Source organism: Ovis aries, chromosome 5 (assembly GCF_016772045.2).
Source record: "Ovis aries strain OAR_USU_Benz2616 breed Rambouillet chromosome 5, ARS-UI_Ramb_v3.0, whole genome shotgun sequence".
Lineage (NCBI taxonomy): Eukaryota > Metazoa > Chordata > Mammalia > Artiodactyla > Bovidae > Ovis > Ovis aries.
Genome location: NC_056058.1, coordinates 46117970 through 46138020, shown reverse-complemented (window position 1 = coordinate 46138020; position 20051 = coordinate 46117970). Strand labels below are relative to the sequence as shown.

The 20051-nt window shown below is 46.7% G+C and overlaps 1 protein-coding gene across 2 annotated transcripts in view; it reads left to right on the top strand.

Moving 5' to 3' along the window:
• The window catches only part of SPOCK1 (SPARC (osteonectin), cwcv and kazal like domains proteoglycan 1), a 593060-nt gene that overhangs the window by 455555 nt on the left and 117454 nt on the right, over positions 1-20051 (top strand). Inside the window, exons 6-7 of one of the 2 annotated variants that reach the window (XM_042250908.1) lie at positions 7730-7844; positions 17193-17252. In XM_042250908.1, the coding sequence (XP_042106842.1) occupies positions 7730-7844; positions 17193-17252 (175 nt within the window). The remainder of the gene's footprint in view (positions 1-7729; positions 7845-17192; positions 17253-20051) is intronic. The other variant, XM_027970268.2, reaches the window with a different exon arrangement.

Genomic DNA, 20051 nt, shown 5'->3' with positions numbered 1-20051 from the left:
GTTATGTCCCCGGAGACTTTCACCCTATTTTTAGCAAACACCAAGTGATTCCTTCCTGACTCAATTATTACACTGGGGGGGCGGGGGGGGGGCGGTGCGGGGAGGATTGCAAACTGATAATTTGCTAATTCCAGCATTCCTTCTAAATTTATTTAGCTGGCATTCTTCTGTAAAGAAGAGCTTTTCTTTCATATTTTTAGCAACTCGGTTTGAAAGTTTCAGGTCTGCCTTCTTTGGAACTGTTAGTTCAGAAGAGAAAAGTGTACATGAGAGAGTGTTGTAGTGAGTGTATATGTGTGCGGGTGGGTGTGTATGTGAGAGAGACAGAGAATGAGATCTGAAGGCTGAGCCCTGCCCACAGACGCGCTCTTGCGGAGGCCCACCATCAGCCCAGTGGAGCTGGTGCCTGCTGTTTTGGCCTTCTTCACTCCTCTCCAGTTTCACTGTCTTCCTGGCTGTTTCTCGAGAGCTGTCAGCCTCTTCCTCCTCAGGACTTTGCACGTCCCTTTGCCTGGAACCCCTTTCCCCAGTAGCCACATGGCTCACTTTATTCTGTCCCCTGGCCAGATTTCCCGGTCACCCATACAATGTGCCATCCCCTCCCCATTACTGTCTTTCTCTTACTCTCTGTTGTGCATCCTGCAGGGCCCTCGTCATACCTGCCCCATAAACATCATGAGGCCCTTTGTCCCATTGGTTCAGAGCCTAGAGTGGACCCTGGCTCCCCATAGGCACGGAAGGGAGTTTGTGGCATGCCAGAAGGGACACACACGAGCATGCCTGATTGGTCGAGTTCCGTATGAGATCGAGCCCCTCCCCCTCGTTTATGCTGCTCCACCCAGGTGACCAGAGATATTCCCATCCTGGGCAGAGAGGATGGCTGTTTCTCATCCCTGGGATAACGTGCGCCGCCAGCTGCCTCTTTCTTGGCACCCAGTTACAAAAGCCAGCAGAGCTGGAAGACTATCCGCCCCCACTTCTTGACATGATTTTGGGGGAATAAAAACAAATCAGAATTCATCAACTGTGAACAAAATTGTCAACTGTGAACTGTCAACAGTCTGGTTTAAAAATAGACGAGAGGTTGATGAAATACAGTGGAGAAAGCAATTTAAATAAAATGTTAAAAATAATACCCAAAGCGGGCGAGGCAACAGGAAGAGTGTGGTATGGTGGAGAATGTGCCCAGCGGAGGCCTGCGTGAGCAGTGAACCAGAGAGAGGTTATTAGTTTTGCTTTACACATCACAGAGGAGAGAGATTTACTGGCCATTTGCGGGAAAACATTCACTCATTCCGACGTGTTGGCATGTTATGTAAAATGGAAAGGAAGATTGGTTGGGAAATCTGCTAGCACATTTATTTTTAAGTAGGTCAATATTTCTGACCATTTGTGAAAATCTCTGCCTCTTCTTCCATCTTCTGTCTTACTGTGATGATTGAGAAAGACATTTGTGTTTTACCAAGTCAAGGGGTCTCGAAGCTTCTGGGGTTTGTATTTATTTTTTTATTCGTGTTTGTAGAAAGATGGGTTCTGCTACTCTGATTAAAGTCCTTAACTTATTCCCCACTTCTTTGACTGCTTTTTTCAATAGTTAAGGCTGATTACTTATTTAGCTGCTTTATCATGAAATCAATATAAAGCCATGAATTTTTCACATTTCCTCTTTTCTAGGCCCAAGTCTCAGCTGATACATTGGCCAAGTTCTTTATGTCCAACTGCCCCATATCCTGAGGCTGCTGGTCCATGTTTTTCTGTCCCTCTTTTTAGGAGAATTGAGCCATCTTGGCACAAGCTCTGCACTTTGTGAGCCTGAGACAAGGTGATCCATCCTGTAGGGACTCTTTTTTAAAAATCTGGATGGAAGGTGTGTTAGTTTGTGAGAGCTGCTGTAATGAAGTGCCACAAGTCAGGTGGCTTACACAACAGAAGTTTATCATCTCACGGTCCCAGAGGTGGAGGTCTGAAATGAAGGTGTGAGCAAGGCTGGTTCCTTCTGCGGCTGCCAGGGAGAGATGTCTCTTGCTTCCTCTAGCTTCTGGCAGCCTCATTCATTTCTTGTGGCTAGCCCCCTTCCCCTGCATGACTCCTCACATCGTCTTTCCTCTGTGTGTGTCCCATTTTCCCCTTCTTCTAAGCATGCCAGTCATATTGGATTAGCGTCCACTCTAATGACTGCATTTTAGCATGATTACCTCTGTCATATATTTCTAAATAAGCCACACTGTAAGATACTGGGGGTTAGGAGTCCAACATGAGGGACCAACATGAGGGATGTAATTCAACACACAGTACTAGGTATGAAGCTTTACCCCCCAGAGGGAGAGTCGTGAGTCCTCTCTGCTCAGACCAGCTCCCAGTATTGGCCAGGACTGGAAAGGCTCTCCCCGCTGGGCCCTGGTGACCTTCTGGTGGTCACTCTAAATTGACTAAGCTGTGTTCTTTCCTCATGTGATGGACAAGCTCCAGGGAGCCCCTCTGTCTTCAGCTCTTTGTGAGCTTGGATTGACTAAGCTGCTCTCCACTCCATATACTTTATTTGTACCTGTCTGTTCCTCTTCTCTCCTCCAACTCCAAAGTTATTTACCCTAAAATGAGGAATTATGGGTGTCACTTCCCAAGAATGTCATTTTTCAGTTTGTTTTTATTAATAGAAGCCACCTCCAGGCTGCAGACTCTAAGCAGTAGACTCACAGCCCACCCCATTTACCTAGGAGCTCTGCAGATCCCATTTTGAAGCAGGACAACAGCCCATCTGAGGTGGGATGGTGCTGGGCATGGCTGGCTGCTTGGATCCTCTGGACCTGCAAGGCACATATGGAAGACGTGGGCCCAAGCTTCCTGAGCAAGTCCATACTGCTGAGAAAGCACCTTCCATCATCCATAATTTTGCCAGTTTTCAGCTCCTGCTTGGGAGAACACTGAGGGGGAGGGTGTGGGAGTGATGAGACTTGCTGTGTGGTCCTGAGGTGGGGCAGGAGCCAGCGATGTCCCTGTGTTGTTGGAGGACATTTATTTCTCCCTCCCCACATGCCCGGAGGAAGATCCTTCCATTCCTTTGCTTTCTGTCCCCACTGCCTCTTTCCCAGGAATACTGCACACTTCCTGGTGTGCTGGAGCCTGGCATCTCTTGGGTCAGGTTCATCTTTACAGCCAGGAGCAGAATCCCTGTATCGGCCAAGTAATGTGCCTTTGTTCCTCCTGACTCCCATTCTCTTGGCAGGTCTATACTCAGGGGTAGTATATACCTGCCTTGTTTCTCCAGAATCTCTGTGTGCACAGACCCAGGATGCTTCTGCCAGGTCCACCCCCGTCTACATTTTGTCTCTGCCTGTGATTGGTGGTTTGTGGACCAGAACTTTCCTAGGTCTCTTGGCTGAGAGAGGGAGTGGAGGAGTGAAGGTCCCAGGTACGGTGCACAGCAGTCTAATGGGAAGCCCTGTACTGTGAGGGTTCTGTATCCCTCCTGGGTAAAGCTGGCACAATGACCACCTTTGGGCTTCTGTATCTTTTCTTCCATAATAAGGACCTAGGGGAGAGGGGACAAGGTAAGTGACTGGTGGGTAACTGCCGGGGTGTGACTTGGCAAGGAGCTGCAGGGAGGGTGCATGAGTGAGGTGCCTGTGTTACAGGCCACAGGATGTCCCTGCCTGAAGATAATCCCTGGGGGGCATCCCCACACACGTGCGCTCACCTCCTCCTCCTAACCAGCTTCCTCCAGAGACATGGTTATAGTTGGTCATTACCTTGATAGACGTCTGTAAACTGTGTTTTATATTTTATCATAATGTACTTGACATATAGACATGTATGTATTATTTATATGTTGCCATGCCTACTAAAAAAGCCTTAAAATCCAACACCCAGCTTATGAAATAAACCATTCCCAGTGTTCAAGAGGGCTGCTGTGGGCTCCTGTCTGATGCCGTTCTCAGCTTCCTCCCTGGAGGGAACCCCTGTCCTGATGGTATCTGTCAACACCCTCGCTTCTTTAAAGTAGCTTTTACCACATACATTGCATATCTCTAAATAGCACATTTCGAGCTTTATAAAAAAATGAAATTATAGCCTTTTGAGCTTCATTTAAATGCCACATATTGTTCTGGAAGATAAAAGGCAGATCTGTGTCCTTGAAGCATGCCTTTTCACCACTGCAGATAAATATTGTTTTCTCTGGTGGCCCCTTCCTGGAGTCAGGGAAGGGACCCGGCTGCCTGCCCACGCTGCGACACTGAGTGGCTGTGGAGGCGAGGACACTGGGGCCTGCCGTGGAAGCCCAAGTGCTAGAATCGCAGTGCGCTGGAGTCCCCACGCCAGCCGAGGCTATATCCAGGGGCAGTTGTTCTGGGTATCTGGGAAGCAGATGGATTCCGACTCCAGTGATGGACTGGCATGAGCAGGGAGGCTGAAAGGCAGAGTGTTAAGTGTGGAGCTCAGAAAGAGGACCAGAAGCATGGAGGGTCGGTGACGGTTCACGCCAAGTGCCTCGGATGCTGAGCTCCGGCACGTGCACTCCGTGCAGGCAGACTGGTGGCTCCTGGCGGCTGCAACAGAGGTTTAGAGCCACAGAGCGAACCAGACCCCCTTCCCAACTGTCATTCAGCAGCTATTCACTGCACACCTACGAGGTGCCAGGGCTATATATGTTGCATCATATCAAGTCAGGGATAAGACTGTGACTAAGACTCTCCCCTGTTATATACTTTAGGGTCGAGTGGAAAGTCACCTGTTGATAAATTATATGAGTGATTCCCAAATACTAGTGGCTTCTGACAGCAAGCATTAGTTCCATGTTCGTGTTGTGTATGAGCTGTGGATCAGCTTCAGCTCTGTTCCATGTCCTCTGCTGTCTGGGTCCCAGAACGAAGGTGCAGCCCTTATGGAGCACATGCAGTTTCCATAGTAGGTGGGAATAGCAGGAGATGAAACCAAGCAGTGGTTCTTTGAATGTTGCTCAAACCTGGTTGGTGTATGTGTGCTAAATTGCTTTGGTCATGTCCAACTCTTTGCAACTCTATGGACTGTAACCCTCCAGGTTTCTCTGTTCATGGGATTCTCCAGGCAAGAACACTGGAATGGGTTGCCGTGCCCTTCTCCAGGGGATCTTCCCAACCAAGGGATTGAACCTGAGTCTCTTGTGTCTCTTACGTTGGCAGGGGTTCTTTGCCACAAGTGCCAGCTGGAAAACCTCATTCCTCACTCACAATCCACTGGCCAAAGACAGCTCTATGGCTAGGACTGCTGTCACCGTGGCGCTTTTGTGGACAGCTGATGCTATCCCCATCAGCTCTCATGTCACAAGGCACTGAGCAAAGTATAGGTTTGTCTTTTGGGAATGCCAGAGAATGTTTAGAAGAGGATTACCACCCATCATAGGCATAAACGGTCTATTTGATTACAGTCAAAGTATGATAAGGCTTTAGAGCGAGTCACTGTACTACTTCTGACTTTATAAATTTACATGTAAAACATGTATTTGTTCCTCTAAATTAGCTTTAGGGATTCTGTTGAGAAATAGTATGAGAATCCCTAGCCTGAACCTGAGGCTTGTTACAGGGAGCTCGCCCAGGGGAGGGGGAGAAAGTAGAGCTGGCCACAGTGGTCTTCACCTCCGTGCTGTGCTGTCTCTTCAGTCGTGTCCGACTCTTTGCAGCCCTATGGATGGTAGCCCACCAGGCTTCTCCATCCGTGAGACTCTCCCAGTAAGAATAGTGGAGTGGGTTGCCATGCCTTCCTCTGGGGGATCTTCCCGACCCAGAGACGGAACCTGTGTCTCCTATGGCTCCTGCATTGCAGGTGGATTCTTTATCGCTGAGCCACCGGGGACGCCTGGTCTTCACCCCTAGCCCTGGGCATATGCACACAGGCTGTGCTAGTTACAAAGAAGCCCCTCACCCTGGGTACCCACCTGCCAACTTCCAGTGTTCCTCCTGGTGCTCCCTCTGTCCATTTGGACCACCCGTAGGCACATCCCATGCCTGGAGGCTCTTCAGTGCTGCATCCCTACACACACACACGTATCTCCTCCTGTTATAGTCACGTCTACCTGGCTCTATAAGATTGCTCATTTTTTGCTCCTTCTCTGTGCTTGTTTTTTGCTTCTTCACTGTCAGTTGACATTTGTGGCCCGGGTCATGGCTTCCTTTCACATGGCCCCCAACATGCCTGCCAACACACCGGGCATGTACCAAACACCCAGCATTGTGCACAAAAGGAAGCCTTGCATTGAGAGGAAGCCAGCCCCCTGCTGGGTTGTCCATTGTGCTTTCCCTGCAGGGTCTCAGGTGACTGTGTGGGTGACAGTAGGGGTTACACGAGAGTGACTCCAGTATGTGCAGATTGAAACCCTCTCTCCTTCCCTCGGTGTGTAATCGGTGTGGGGACTGAACAGCCCATCCGCTCACAAGGAGCCAGGGTTCATCTGCACTCATGCGTTGCTTTGCAGACACTGGTGGCCTTTTCAAAGGTATGCATTTGTGTTTTCCAAGGGCAAGGACCATATCTGCTCTTTTCTTCCCTTTAAAAGATTCCCCGTGGCACCTGATAAGCGCGACACGCACAGTGGGAGCTCTGTCCCCTCTGCCTACCTCCCCTTCCTTTGAACCGCCAGCAAATACCAACATGGTTCTGGGCCTGTGGGCCTTTGCAAAGACTGATTATATACTGCCTTGATCTAGGGAATTTTGCAGGTGAAAAGGGAGGAAACCCTTAGACAATTGAGACCCAGGCCCCTAGCGCAGTTGCATAATTAACCACACACGGAGTGCAGTGCAGACTGTCTGTTCTCTCGGGCCCTTCAGGAGACAGATCCAGTGATGAGGACTGTTAAAGTGCTTGGCCCTGGAGTCAGTCAGAGTTTGAAATCCTGGGTTGTGAATGTCACGATCTTTCACAAATTTTTTAGCATCTGAGTCTCCTTTTCTTAAACCGTAAGGTAGAGATAATAAAATGCTGTTAACCGTTGTGGTCTTCTACATCTGTAAATGATATCCTTCTAGCCTCCTGTTCTGAATCAGTTGAGACTTAAGAGTAAACAGCTGGCAGAGAGTAGCCAAAATACTCCCATTGCTACAGACGAAGGGATTGCCAAGAAAATGTGTGTGTTTGGGGCTTCCAATTTTGAACCCTGGAATACGGTGAATGTTTCCTAGGCTAGACAGCCACAGGCGTCCTCTGGGGGAAAGACTGTGTCAAACGTAGGTTTTGGATGGTTGAAGCAAAAGCATCGCTCCTCAGTTGCTCCCAGGGGAAAGGGCTAGGCCTCACACACAGCATCCAGACTTACTAAGTAGACTGTTACTCTTCCTCCCTGCTCCCTGAGCAGCTGAGTGGGTCTAGGCTTGCTACACAGGCAGAGCCTCTGTAGTGGGGGTAAGGGGACAAGGTGGAGCAGCCTTCAGCCCTCCGTGTTTGTGGACCACAGATGTTAAATTTCATACTGATACTCACATAGACAGTTATGGTTGAGTTACCACTTATTAAAAGTAAGCCTCCCCATGCAGTGTTTTTAGACATTTATTTTATGCATTTGGGAAAACATAAAAAGCCATTTCTTAATTAACATTCTGTAATTGAGACCTTTAACAGAGATGAACTTCCCTTTGCTTTGTCTCTGCTTCTGTGAGCCTAATCATGCTTAGAAGGGCACTGGCTGGTTCCCATGGAGGCTGAGGAGGGAGGGGTCTCCTTGGCAGTGTTCTTACAGCTTTGTTCTGTCTGTCTTTTGCAGTGCAAGTTGGAGTTTCATGCTTGCTCTACTGGCAGAAGTCTCACCACCCTCTGTGATGGGCCATGTCCATGTCTCCCAGAGCCCGAGCCGCCAAAACACAAGGCAGAAAAGAATGGTGAGTGGGCATCGCACTGAAGAGGCACTGGGTGGCCTGATGTGGCCAAGGTCTGCCCCAGACGCCAGGAACCTGGCCTTTAACAGAGCCGATCTAGTTTGGGCTGGGGAGATGGGTGTGCTTGGCAAGAGTACTCCGGTTTCATTTAGGAACTCCAAATTGAACCGCCTTCAACCTCCATTCGATAGAAAAAGAACTGGGAGTCTTTGAAAATAGTTCTGTTAGACTAAGATATGCATTAGGTTCTTTCTAGAGGTCAAATTGGCTATGGTGTAGGAAGGGCAGGGTTTCAGCGTTAAGACCAGGCCTGCCCTGGGTGTGCCTTGGTCTTTCTTGAACTCTAATCTCTAAATCCTTTGAACTTCTGAAAGCCAGATTTCAAAACATAGACTGCAGAGATGTCATGACGGTGAACAGTAGGCCCCCCACTACTGGCAAAAGCATTTCTCTATGAATATATTCTGCTGGGCATGTGGCACAGAGCCAAGGAATGGATGGAAGGAGAACAACTTCCCAGGGGCTGTGGTTTCCTTTCCACGGCTGAGGGGCTGGAAAGGTCGGGCCTATCCGAATGTTTTCCTGATGGAGAAAGTAATGTTTTCCCACTGGGCTCAGTCCCTTAAAAGCCTTCTGTAATGAAACCTAGATAGAAGATTGCCTTCTGTGGAGCTGGGCTTTCTCAGCTGTAGCTGGCTATACCATGAACAGTGTTGGACATCTGTGTGTGAGTGGATGCCTGCACAAACGTGTGTTCTAAAGCCTGAAGCTATTTGTGATGGAGGAAGATGAATAGGATGTGAGTGTTTATCCACTTGCCTCTTCCTAAGCTGTCTTGTCTTCTCCAAGGCGCAGAGATGAAGATGGTTAAGTGTAAATTTGTTCATGGTAACCAAGGGAATATTGTGTTACAAGGTTTTTTGGGAAGTTTAACCCAGGATGTGGAAGGACACTGTAAACCGTGAAACACGGGGGTCACAAATCATCTCCGTAGATTACTCTTAGTTACCAAAAAGCTGATCTCATTGTGTTTTGACCTGATCATTTGTAGAACTCCAGGAAGAAATGTTAACTGATCTATACAAGCCTCCTTGAACTTTGGTGAGAAAACCCAAAGCCGTGTGTGGTAAGCAGCAAAATCCACAAAATTAACTTCTGTTTGGAGATGTCTTAAGACCTTTCTTAGGAAGTCTCCATAACCTCTTTTTTCAAATATATTCTTTATTGCTTTTATTTATGCCTCTGTTCTGAGACAAGGAAACCGACGTAAGGAAGTCATTTCTGTGATTTGCCTGTAGTTTTCTGTGAGAAGGCTTTGTGATTCTTTAAACAAAGTAAAACCCTTGTTACTTCATGGTGGGCTTGTCGCATCTGATTAAATGAGATTCGTTCTCAAGTATGACTCGCCAGGTATGGCCTTGGGTGTGCCATTTATTTATTCAGTCACTTACTAGTGAAAACTGGAACAAAGTCTTATCAAACCTATGCAAGTAACTGCATTGGCATTAAAAGTAGAATTCTGAGAAGCTGGTGAGAACAAGATTACCACTTGAGAGTGTTTCATTTTGAAATGTTTGTAAAAGTAACCATTAGGTTAATAGTGAGAATAGGTCAGGAAGAAAGCATAAGGATTGTATTAAATGATTATCAGAAAAGGGAACCATAAAAAATAATAGCAGCAATATTCTAAAACCAGTGATCAAAATTATCTATCCTTCATTAGTTCCTGCAGCCTTGTATAATTATTTTTGTTCCACTGACCCTTGGGTCAACAGTTTGCTTTTATGAAGTCGTCAGAGTCTGGGAACTGCCCTCTCAGTCTCTAGTATCATCTAGCTATTGTCTAAGAAATATCACCTTTGAAGGCTGTAGCAAGAAAGGCATCTGTTACTTGTACTAACTGGGCACAGTTCTTACCATGAGGCTCTGAGATTGCCCTTCTTGGTCAGAGACCCAATTTATGCTGTGACTTAAAGCAAATATTTTATATAAGCATGCAGGAAGGTAGGAACTACCTACTGGTGATAAGACAGAACATCTGTAGTTAATTTAGTACATATCCAACAATATTTTAATGAAGAAGAGTATAATCCTCTATTAGGATAGGGTGCTTAACTATTTAATACAGATTTGATCTGTGTTTCCCTGGGGAACAAGGGCATATTATGGGCAATGAGGGCACTGATAGAGCTCCAGGATCATTATGTGAAATGAAACATTTAAATGAAGGATATTCTACCTGGAGCAGAATCAGCCAAGGGAAGGCTGACTTTTTCCTTTGAGTTGATGATTCTTTCCACGTAGCTCTCACAATAGTTTGTGGCAGGCAGTGAGCACTGAACTGAGGTTGTGGCAACTGGAATAAAGAAGAGGGCATGGATGCTCAAGAGGGATCAGAGATGAAACGAAGGGCAGCTTTCCTTTGGCCACTTGGCTGTCAAGGTGGAGGGTGGAGGGGCATGCCCATCTATCTGCCTTCCTTAACCTGGTGGCCGCGCCTCTCTGAAGCTGCATGTGGTAGGAGTGGCATTCACAGGCCACTCTGTTCATGAGATACTTTGTGGCTCTGAAAGGTGTTGGGAGCACTCTTGTGTCTGTGCCTATTACAGAAATGACATTTCATCATTTCACAAATACAGGTATATCAAAAATGTGACGTTGTTGTTAATGATACTTTATATTCAAACTCCCCTCTGTTTTGAACCCTGGTTTCTTCTGGTAATATAAACATTTGTGTAGTCATTTCCAGGTAAATTCTATTTATTTGGGATTGTATCTAAACTCTAGAAAGTAGGATTGGGATGGGGGCTTATGAGTGACCATATTGGTGTGAGGTGGTTGCTGATGTGTCTCTTTGGCATCTGCCTCTCTGGGGTTTTGTTATTTTTAATTAGCTGTCCAGCCATGCTCACCTTCACTGCAGCCAAGGAGAGATGCTCTGAGACCTCTGTGACCTCTGCTACACATGCTCATTCAGGTCGCACTGAGTCCTCTTTCTTCTAAGTCCTACACTTTTTGGTTCACTCATCCTCTCACCACCCCTCCTTGGCCCCTTTCAGGGCCACGCAAAGCTTGAGGATGTCCTTTTATGACCTTCTGATGTCAAGAAAGCCTGTGATGGGTTCGTTCTCTCAAGCCATCTCTCCTTGAATCTGCCTGGCGACCATTTCTCTTCCACGCAGAGGACATCTTTACAAGACTGGTTTCAGAATGGGCTTCATTAGTAGCGAGACACGGGTGCTCTTTGTTGTGGAGCTCCAGCTCCCAAGGGTTTCAGGATCACCTCTTCCTGCCTAGGACCCAGAGGTGACTTTGGAGGCAGGAAAGTGCTGTGGTGGACAGAACTTTCCTGAGGACGCAGCAGTCTCTGCCTGTGCTTCTCCTTCCCTATACATGACCTCTTGCAGCCCCAGTACTTGGGACCAGTACTGGGTGTGAACATCCAAGGTTTGTGAGGCCAGGATCTAACTTACTCTCTTTCTGATCTTGCTGTGCTTCTTCCAGCGTTTGGCTGTTTGAATTAGAGCAAACCCAGTTCTTGCGAGTCAAAAGTGTCTTGTCTGATCAGATTTGGTTTCAAGAATATTTTTAGGAAATCAAAGACAAATTGTTGAGCTTTGTGTTCTCTCTTTGTTTTTTCTGGCATCTTTTCTTTGATGTGGCCCCTGAGGGGATGATAGAAGGTGGAGTCATCATTCACTACCTCTAAATATTTCCTCTCACATCTCTCAGTTGCGTTATAGCCTTGGACAAGTTACTTAATTGCTTTATCTCTCATCTCTATGATGCCAAACCAACCTCAGGAGTATGGAGTAATGATTGTCCATAGGAAGGGAAACATTAAAAAGAGGGCTATGAGATTGAAATCCACGCATTAAGCCTGGGTTTCTGTACCATCTCTAAGAGTTTCTCAGGAAAGATCCTTCCCCTATCTTTTCTGGTATTAATGCCGAAAGCTCAGCTTCTCTGTACATGGGTGCCAAATCGAATCTTGGAGACAGAGTTTTGGGTGAAGTAGAAAATAATAGCTTTATTGCTTTGCCAGGCAAAGGGGGTCACAGCTGGCTAATACCCTCAAAACGGTGCATCCCAACTTGAAGAAGATAGTGAGAAGTTTTATATTAATTGTTCAAAAAGGGCATGATCAGCTCATGGATATTCTTTGATGGGTTGGTGGTGGGGTAAGTAGGAGTCAGCATCATCAACCTTTGGTCCAACTGGTCTGGGGTCTATGTGGTTGTGGGCAGCATACCATCGTTAATTGTCAACTTCTCCTACTTGGAGGGGGTTTCAGTATCTGCACGACAGCTTGATAGATTTTGTCTATCCATTGATGAGGAAACAGGACCTTGCCCCAAGGTTGCTCCTGACTGTTTTTCCCTGGTCTTGCATCACCTCCTGTCTAATTAACTTTTCTGCTTGAATCTGCCCACTGGACCTCAGGGAAGGTTATAGAGGCTGAATGAAAGCTGCTTCCTATAATCAAAGAAATAGGAGACACAGAAAGGCCTGTGCCCAGGAGCCCCACAGGGCCCTACATGCTATCAGTACTTCCTGGCACCCAACAGCCGGCCCAGCTGGGAAGTTGCCTCTCACTAGCCCCCTTCCATGTCTACTCCTGTCGCCACCCGGACTCCATCCCTCCCCTCCACATGGAGACAGCCCTTTCTCCCGGCCTGGGCTCAACAGCCTCGTTCTCTCTGGAGGAGGGACTCTGAGCTCCCTCCTGGCTGAGATGAACATTTCATAGTTGCAGGTATCTGGTCAGGAAAGATCTCCCCTAACTTCCTTCACGCCATGTTGAGGGGACCCTGGTGTTCCTCGAAGGTGCTTCAGGCTTCCACACAGGGACAGTGGAAAGCCGAGTGGGTGGGAACTTCCGATCTCCCCTAGAATGACTCAATTTTTCTGCTTTACCACCTTAGATCACATTGGCAGGAAGAGGGTTTTGGCACCAGCAAGCCATCGTTCAGTTTCCATTCACTCTGTGAGGAAACTGGGGTTCTCCAGAGAGAAAGCATCTCTCCTCAGCTCAGATGGTGGGTAGGTGTGGGTAGGGTCAGTCTGGGCCTCTTCCCTCATGGGCTGGGCCTCTTTCCTCCCCTGGCCCCCCACCATGTGTGCTCTGTTCAGTAACAGCCAGCCAAGTCCTCAGCATGAAGACGATTCAGGGTCTATAGCTGTGTTTGGCAGGAGTTAGTTATTTCTCCGGGGTCTGATGTCACTTGCCTGAATCTTGAAGTGTGAACCATCAGGCAAAGAATGTCACTGTGTTCCCACAAGCAGCCAGGTTTGGAAGGCATTCTGTAGACTCTCTCCCACCCCATCCCCAACCTTTGGAGGAGGAAGTTGAGAAAATAGCACCGTCTCTAAAGCCAGCTCCTTCTTTGCGTCTGTTGTCACAGGTTAGCTATTTCTGTTTTTAATTTTTCTCTATGTTGTTTTCTAATTGGAGTATAATTGCTTAAAAATGGTGTGTTAGTTTTTGCTATACAACAGTGTGAATCAGCTATAAGTATATATATGTCCCCTTCCTCTTGAACCTCCCTTTCACCCCCACTCCAACTCATTTCACCCCTCTAGGTCACACGGAGCACTGAGCTGAGCTCCCTGTGCCATACAGCAGCTTCCCATCAGCTGTCTGGTTTGCACATGGGAGTGTGTTTATGTTAGTGTTACTCTCTCAGTTCATCCCACCCTCTCTTTCCTCATCTGTGTCCACAAGTCCATTCTCGATTTATGCATCACTGTTCCTGCCCTGCAAATAGGTTCACCAGTACCATTTTTCTAGATTGCGAAAGCTTTACAGACACGCTAAAGTTTAGAGAATTCGGTGTCACCAAACTAGGTTAGCTTTTGGAACAAGGATGTGGGTCCAGCTAGTTGGCCTCAAGGGGTTCTGGAGAAGGCTGTGAGGCTGTCAGCGTTTCCTGGCCTGACCTTGCTGGGGGTTTGGGGGCAGCGTGGGGCCATGTTTGGTTCCACAGATCCTTCCCGCATGGCATGCTAAAGAGGAAATAACAACTTCCCTCCAGCTGAGCTATTTGAAACAGTAGAAAAATAGTCTACAATGATTTTCTCTTCTCAAATGGTGATTTCAACCCAAGGGCTGGATTCTGGGGGGAAAAAAAGTCCTGGGTTGACAGGCGGCTGTCTAATTCCATTACTTATCTCAAGTCAAATTGGGGAAATGTGTTTAAACGGAAACAGGAGGTGGTGCCAAAGAGACAGGATGAAGAGTTCTTCCTCACTGTGATGTCTCAATGGAAAAATCCTAAAAGCATTCTGCTGCTGAGACTCCCAGCAAAATGAAGATTTATCTTTGCATCCAGGGAAGAACATTTTTCTTTAATGCCTATTGTGTAACAGGGTGAAGGCCCCAGGCTTGCAAACTGGCAGTTTAAAAGTAGTTTCTGTTAACCTTTTCCATAGCCATTCAAGTCCGCTCACTTATTATTCAGTACTATATTATGGCCAGAAATTAAACATGTAAAGGTACATTTAATTTTTAGAGCCTTGTTATTATAAATGCCATGACCTTTTTTTAAAAAAAAAAAAAAGAAAAAAGAAGCTTGAGAATAAAATTGGCAACTGCATCCAAGAAGAAAAATGCACTTGTCAGGACTCTGGAGGTAAATACCGACTTTGGCTTTGAACTCAGATTCTTCTTCTGTGAGTTCGGCTCTGGGAAAGTATACCACAGGTTCTCCTGGCTATTCTGAAGCTTTCTTGGTCGCAACTGACTGGGGGAAGGCTGCAGGCAAAGAGACACGAGAGGGTAGACTGGGGCAGGGTGGCCAAAGTCATAGCCAGAGTCCAGCGAAGGAGATAGAGGCTTGTGCTAGAAATTAATGTCTTTGAAAGTTCACTCAGACAGCTCTCTCCTGCCATTATTTTTTATTTATAAATCAATACCCATTCTTATATAAAATCCAAATATTATGGCAAAAGTGGCCCATATTCCCAGTTCTATTAGCTTTCTCTTCATAGCCTTTGAATTATTTTTTTTGGAAACATAAAGATGTTTGTTTTGTAAACATCTAATATACAATGTCACCCCACTCCAATACTCTTGCCTGGAAAATCCCATGGATGGAGGAGCCTGGTAGGCTGCAGTCCATGGGGTCGCTAAGAGTCGGATACGACTGAGCGACTTCACTTTCACTTTTCACTTGCATGCATTGGAGAAGGAAATGGCAACCCACTCCAGGGTTCTTGCCTGGAGAATCCCAGGGACGGGGAAGCCTAGTGGGCTGCCATCCATGGGGTCACACAGAGTTGGACACGACTGAAGTGACTTAGCAGCAGCAATATACTTTTAAGACTGTTTGTTGTTGTTATTAAGTCACTGCATCATGTCCAACTCTTTTGCAATCCCTTGGCTTGTAGCCCACCAGGCTCCTCTGACCATGGGATTTCCTGGGCAAGATACTGTAGTGGGTTGCCAGTTCCTTCTACAGGGGATCTTGTGGACCCAGGGATTGAACCCGGGTCTCCTGCATTGGCAGGCGGGTCCTTTACCACTGAGCCACCAAGGAAGCCCCTTTAAAACAGTACTCATCCAAAAACCAGGATCATATTCTACACAGTGTTTTGTGCCTTGCCTTTGTGTGTGTGTATCGTAGATATGTTTTCATGGAAGGTCGCATCTCTCTCTCTCCTCCTGCCCAAGGCCCTCTCCACCACCCCTCTCTCTCCAGCCAGTCTGACAACTCTGCTCCCTTGAACTCCAGACTTCACTATGTGATGACTGCTCTGCATTTCTGCTTGGATGCTCCTAAGCATACCAAACTTAACATGTCCAAAATGAGACTCCCGATCTCGCCTGTATCTGTCCCTTCCTCCTGTATTGTGCTTGCCACCTTGATGACTGTCATCTCCGTAGTTCAATCTGCTGAAGTAAAACCAAAAACCAAAGCTTCTTTCTCCTACATGCCACATATAATCATCATTTGAGTCTGCTTTCAAATAGATTTTCGAATATAAGTACCTCTTACCACCTCCATGGTTACTGCCCTAGTGGTCCCAAACATCCTCATGTTTTATTTCAGTAGCTTCCGAGTTTATTTCCTGGCCCCTACACTCCCTTTTGAACTAGGAGTGAAACATTCTGCAAAATGGAAGTCATATTGTATAATTTCCTGTTCAGGACATGCCACTGACTTCCCATCATGTTAAGAGGAAAAGAGAAAATACTTCCAGTGACCTGCAAGGCCCAGCATGATCGAGTCCCTGATCAGGTCCCAGTGGGTCCCTCAGATGTGCCGTTTCACTCCTGCCTCAGCCCGGACATTCTCCCCAGACATCTACACACCTTCCTTCACCAGCCACCCTTCAGTCTCTGCACAAACACTGCCTTCTCAGCACTTCCATCTCTCTTTCCTCCTTTATTTTTCTTCTCCTTTTTTGGATATTTATGCCTATGCGTGCATTTATTATTTGGCTGTGCGGGGTCTTAGTCGTGGCTTGCAGGATCTTCAGTCTTCACTGCAGTATGCAGGATCTTTAGTTGTGGCATTCGAACTCTTAGTTGAGGCATGTGGGATCTAGTTCCCTCGCCAGGGATCTAGTTCCCTCACCAGGGATTGAACCTGGGCCCCCTGAATTGGGAGCATGGAGTCTTCGCCACTGGATGACCAGGGAAGTCCCCCCTCCTTTATTTTTCTACAAGACAATGATCACCATCCAATATATTAGATAATATGTTTATTCTGTTGATTGTCTGACTTGCTCAACTAGAATGGAATTTACATGAGGGCTTTTTTTCTGGATTCTCAACAATTATTTGTCAAACGTTGACTTCGTCTCATTCTTCTGATAAAGTGAAAGTATTAGTCGCTCAGTCATTTCTGAGTCTTTGCGGTTCCATGGACTGTGGCCTGCCAGGCTCCTCTGTCCATGGAATTCTCCAGGCAAGAATACTGGAGTATGTTGCCATTCCATTCCTCTGAAAGTGTTGTCTATTATATAGATGTACCATAAATTATAATGTATAAAATGGCGAAAAAAGAGAGATTTACTGTGGTAAGAAATAATCTGTAGACGGTACTTAATATGTATATTAAACCCTTGGTGTGTATGTTTAATTTTTCCAGCAACCAAACAAAGCCCTCTCTGTTGCTGGTGAGAAAGTTTGGAATGTGGAGCTTTTTGGTACCTTGCTTAGGGCCACCCAGCGAATAAATGAAAGAGCAGGGACTTGAAATCTTTTCTAGTACATGTACTCTTCTCACATTATACTGTGTTCTTAACCTAAATTGAATGTCCATTGAAAGGGAAGACTTCCTATGGAAAAAGAAAAAAAATAAAGTACATTCAGGCATTTTAAACTAAATTTCCCCATGCTTTCAGTGCTCAGAGAATGTAGTCCGTCACTGATACCATGGCCCTCTCTGATGAGATTTCTCCAAGGTGAGAGAATCAGTGTCCTCGCTCATTTTCTCTTCTTTCTTTCTGCAAGCACACTTCGCCCTCTGAAGTTTATCAAAACCCTGGCATGGGCTCATTCCTCACCACAGCACTATGCTTTCTGATAGCCACAAGTTTCTGACCTAGCTTCTTAAAGATAAAAATTTGTTTGTAATCTGTCCTCAAGTCGACTGTTCTTCCGTTGCCCTGCTATCTATTGCTGTGAGAAGAAAAGACTGTATTACAATACAAAAGTAAATTGAAATTATAATCGAAAGAGAGTAAGTGGCTGCCCCGCTACCAAGCCAGTTGCTTCATAAAATCTCAGTAGTCCTTGTCTTTTCCAGAGCCAAGGGTTGTAGTGGGCACCTGGGCCTTGCAGAGAGGAGTGAGCAAACGGAGGGCAGTACCTTCCTAACAGGTATCGTGAGAATTCAATGAGCTCAACTTCAACTATAGATATGGAATTCAAAAAATGTAGCTTTGGACTTCCCTGGTGGTCCAGTGGTTTGGAATCCAACTGCCAGTGCAGCAGACATAGGTTCGATTCCTGGTCTGGGAAGATCCCATATTCCACGGAGTAACTGAGCCCGTGTGTACACCCTAGAGCTTGTGATCTGCAACAAGAGAAGCCCCCACAGTGAGAAGCCTGCACACTGCAACTGGAACATGGCCCCCGCTCACTGAAACTAGAGAAAGCTTGCATGCAGCAATGAAGACCCAATGCAGCCAAAAATAAATGCATAAATAAATAGAATTTTAAAATATAGCTGTTACCATCATCATTTTGATACTGGTTCTCTGTTTAAAAACTCAAAAGGCACTTAGATATAAAGGAGGCAGGATGTCACTTTGATTATTTAACTTGAGGAACATATAAGGATGCCAGATAAAGCTCAGAATAAGCAGTTGTTTGAATATATGGTAATAGATATTCAGATCGCTTAGGAGTGTAGCCACAACAGAAACAAGCCAGGTCTCCTCAGTCTGTGGAGACCAGGAGAGATGAGAGATCTGTGAGATGTTTTTCCAATCACAGTGATGTCATGAGGGTGAAACCTTGTGTTCCTCTCCTCGTCCCAGGGTCCCTCCCCCTAACTTGAAAAGAAGCGACTTAATGGTGAGAGATGGTAGCTCTCCTTACACAGTAGAGGTTCTGTCTGTGCTTCTCATCATTGAAGACCTAGAGTGAGCTAATGAAAGAAGTAGTTTCAGCATGCCTCAGGGGGCAGTTCTGGGAGGTGGAGGCACCAGGACGCTGGGGCCGAGGCGATGATGAGGTTGATCATGGTTCCGTAGGATATAAACGTTGCTGTTTTCAGAGTTCCCAGTGATGTATGCACTCGCGGGTCATGTGGTACAGTCCTTGATATTTGACTTCACCGTGAAGAAATCTCTGTGTAAGGAACCAGTGCAGCTGACCTGTTCTCTTCCATGTCTGCCTGAGAATCTCAAGAAGGCAATTGCATGGGCCTGTTTCCCCCAGCCCCCAACTTCATCCTATGGAGTATCCATTTATTTTGGCATCCTTGGCCTGACTATGCTTTGTCCAAGCTTGAATCTCCTGAATGGCTCTTTCTAGCATGTCATGTGTTGGGGGTGGGGCGAGGGTAACACCCCAGTGAGTCCTCTGTGTTCTGCCCTAGTAAGGGATGCTAAGCTTAGCTCCAGCTTCTAAAATCACTCAGGCAAAGGGCCACTCATGCTGTGTAACCACACTTAGAAGGTGAATGTCAAAGACCAAAAGATTAGTGCTGACAGGTAGTTTTACTAGAATTGTGATCATGTACCAATGCACAGGGCCAAGTACTATTCCAAAGAGAATGACTTTCAGGAGATTTGGGATGGGGAACACATGTATACCTGTGACAGATTCATGTTGATGTATGGCAAAACCAATACAATATTGTAAAGTAATTAACCTCCAATTAAAATAAATAAATTTATATTTAAAAAAAAGAGAAAGCCCCTTTTATGGGGACTTCTAATTCTGTGGAACTGCTATCCTGAGAGGTTGTTACTGAGGCTGAAGAGGTCTGGACCCCTGACTACATCCCTCCAAATCTTAGCACTTAGGTGACTCTCCCAAGCCAGGCCAGTCCCAGGGGGTGTTCAGAGCTTCGCGCAGTAGCATGGAGAGAGGGGTCATGTCCCCTTATTCCTGTGGCCTGGTCTGCACTTGGACCCCGGTCTGGGGCTCAGTTCCTTCAGGCCCTCCCCAGGCTCCAGGACCTGGCACCTGCACGTCTCCCAGAACCCCTCCCCGACTTCTCCTCCCCAGGAGTTGAGAGGTAGCTGCTGGGGGAAGGCAGCTGTGCTAGCCGCTCTACCACCAATGCCTCACAAGCATGGTTGCTGTAGAGTCTCATCAGCTGCCAGGCTCCTGCATGTGACTCTGCACCTGCCAGTCTGTCCTTGCCACCTGGATCTTCTGCCCCAGCCTTCCCTGCAGCTCCATGCTGTGAGCACCATGCCTAGCACATGCGTGGGCGAGTGTGCACATATATCGGGCTGCCTTCAATCGCTGGAGGACCAGTCCATGGAGGAAAGGTATAAGGCTCCTCAGGTTTTCAGAGTATGGTGATATCCTTGAGCTTGTGGCTGTTGCAGCCCTTGAAGATGTTGAGGGTTGTAGGTGAATTAGGTCCCTAGGTTGGAGATATGGGCGCAGCGATTCTGAGACACCCATCTCTGGCCTTCCTTGCATCAGTCATTCTGGGGCGTGAGCTCAGGCTGGAATGTAACACCACGTGTGTTTCTGGTTTCTCTGGTTTGGTTCGGACGGCATCATCTAGCCTGAGT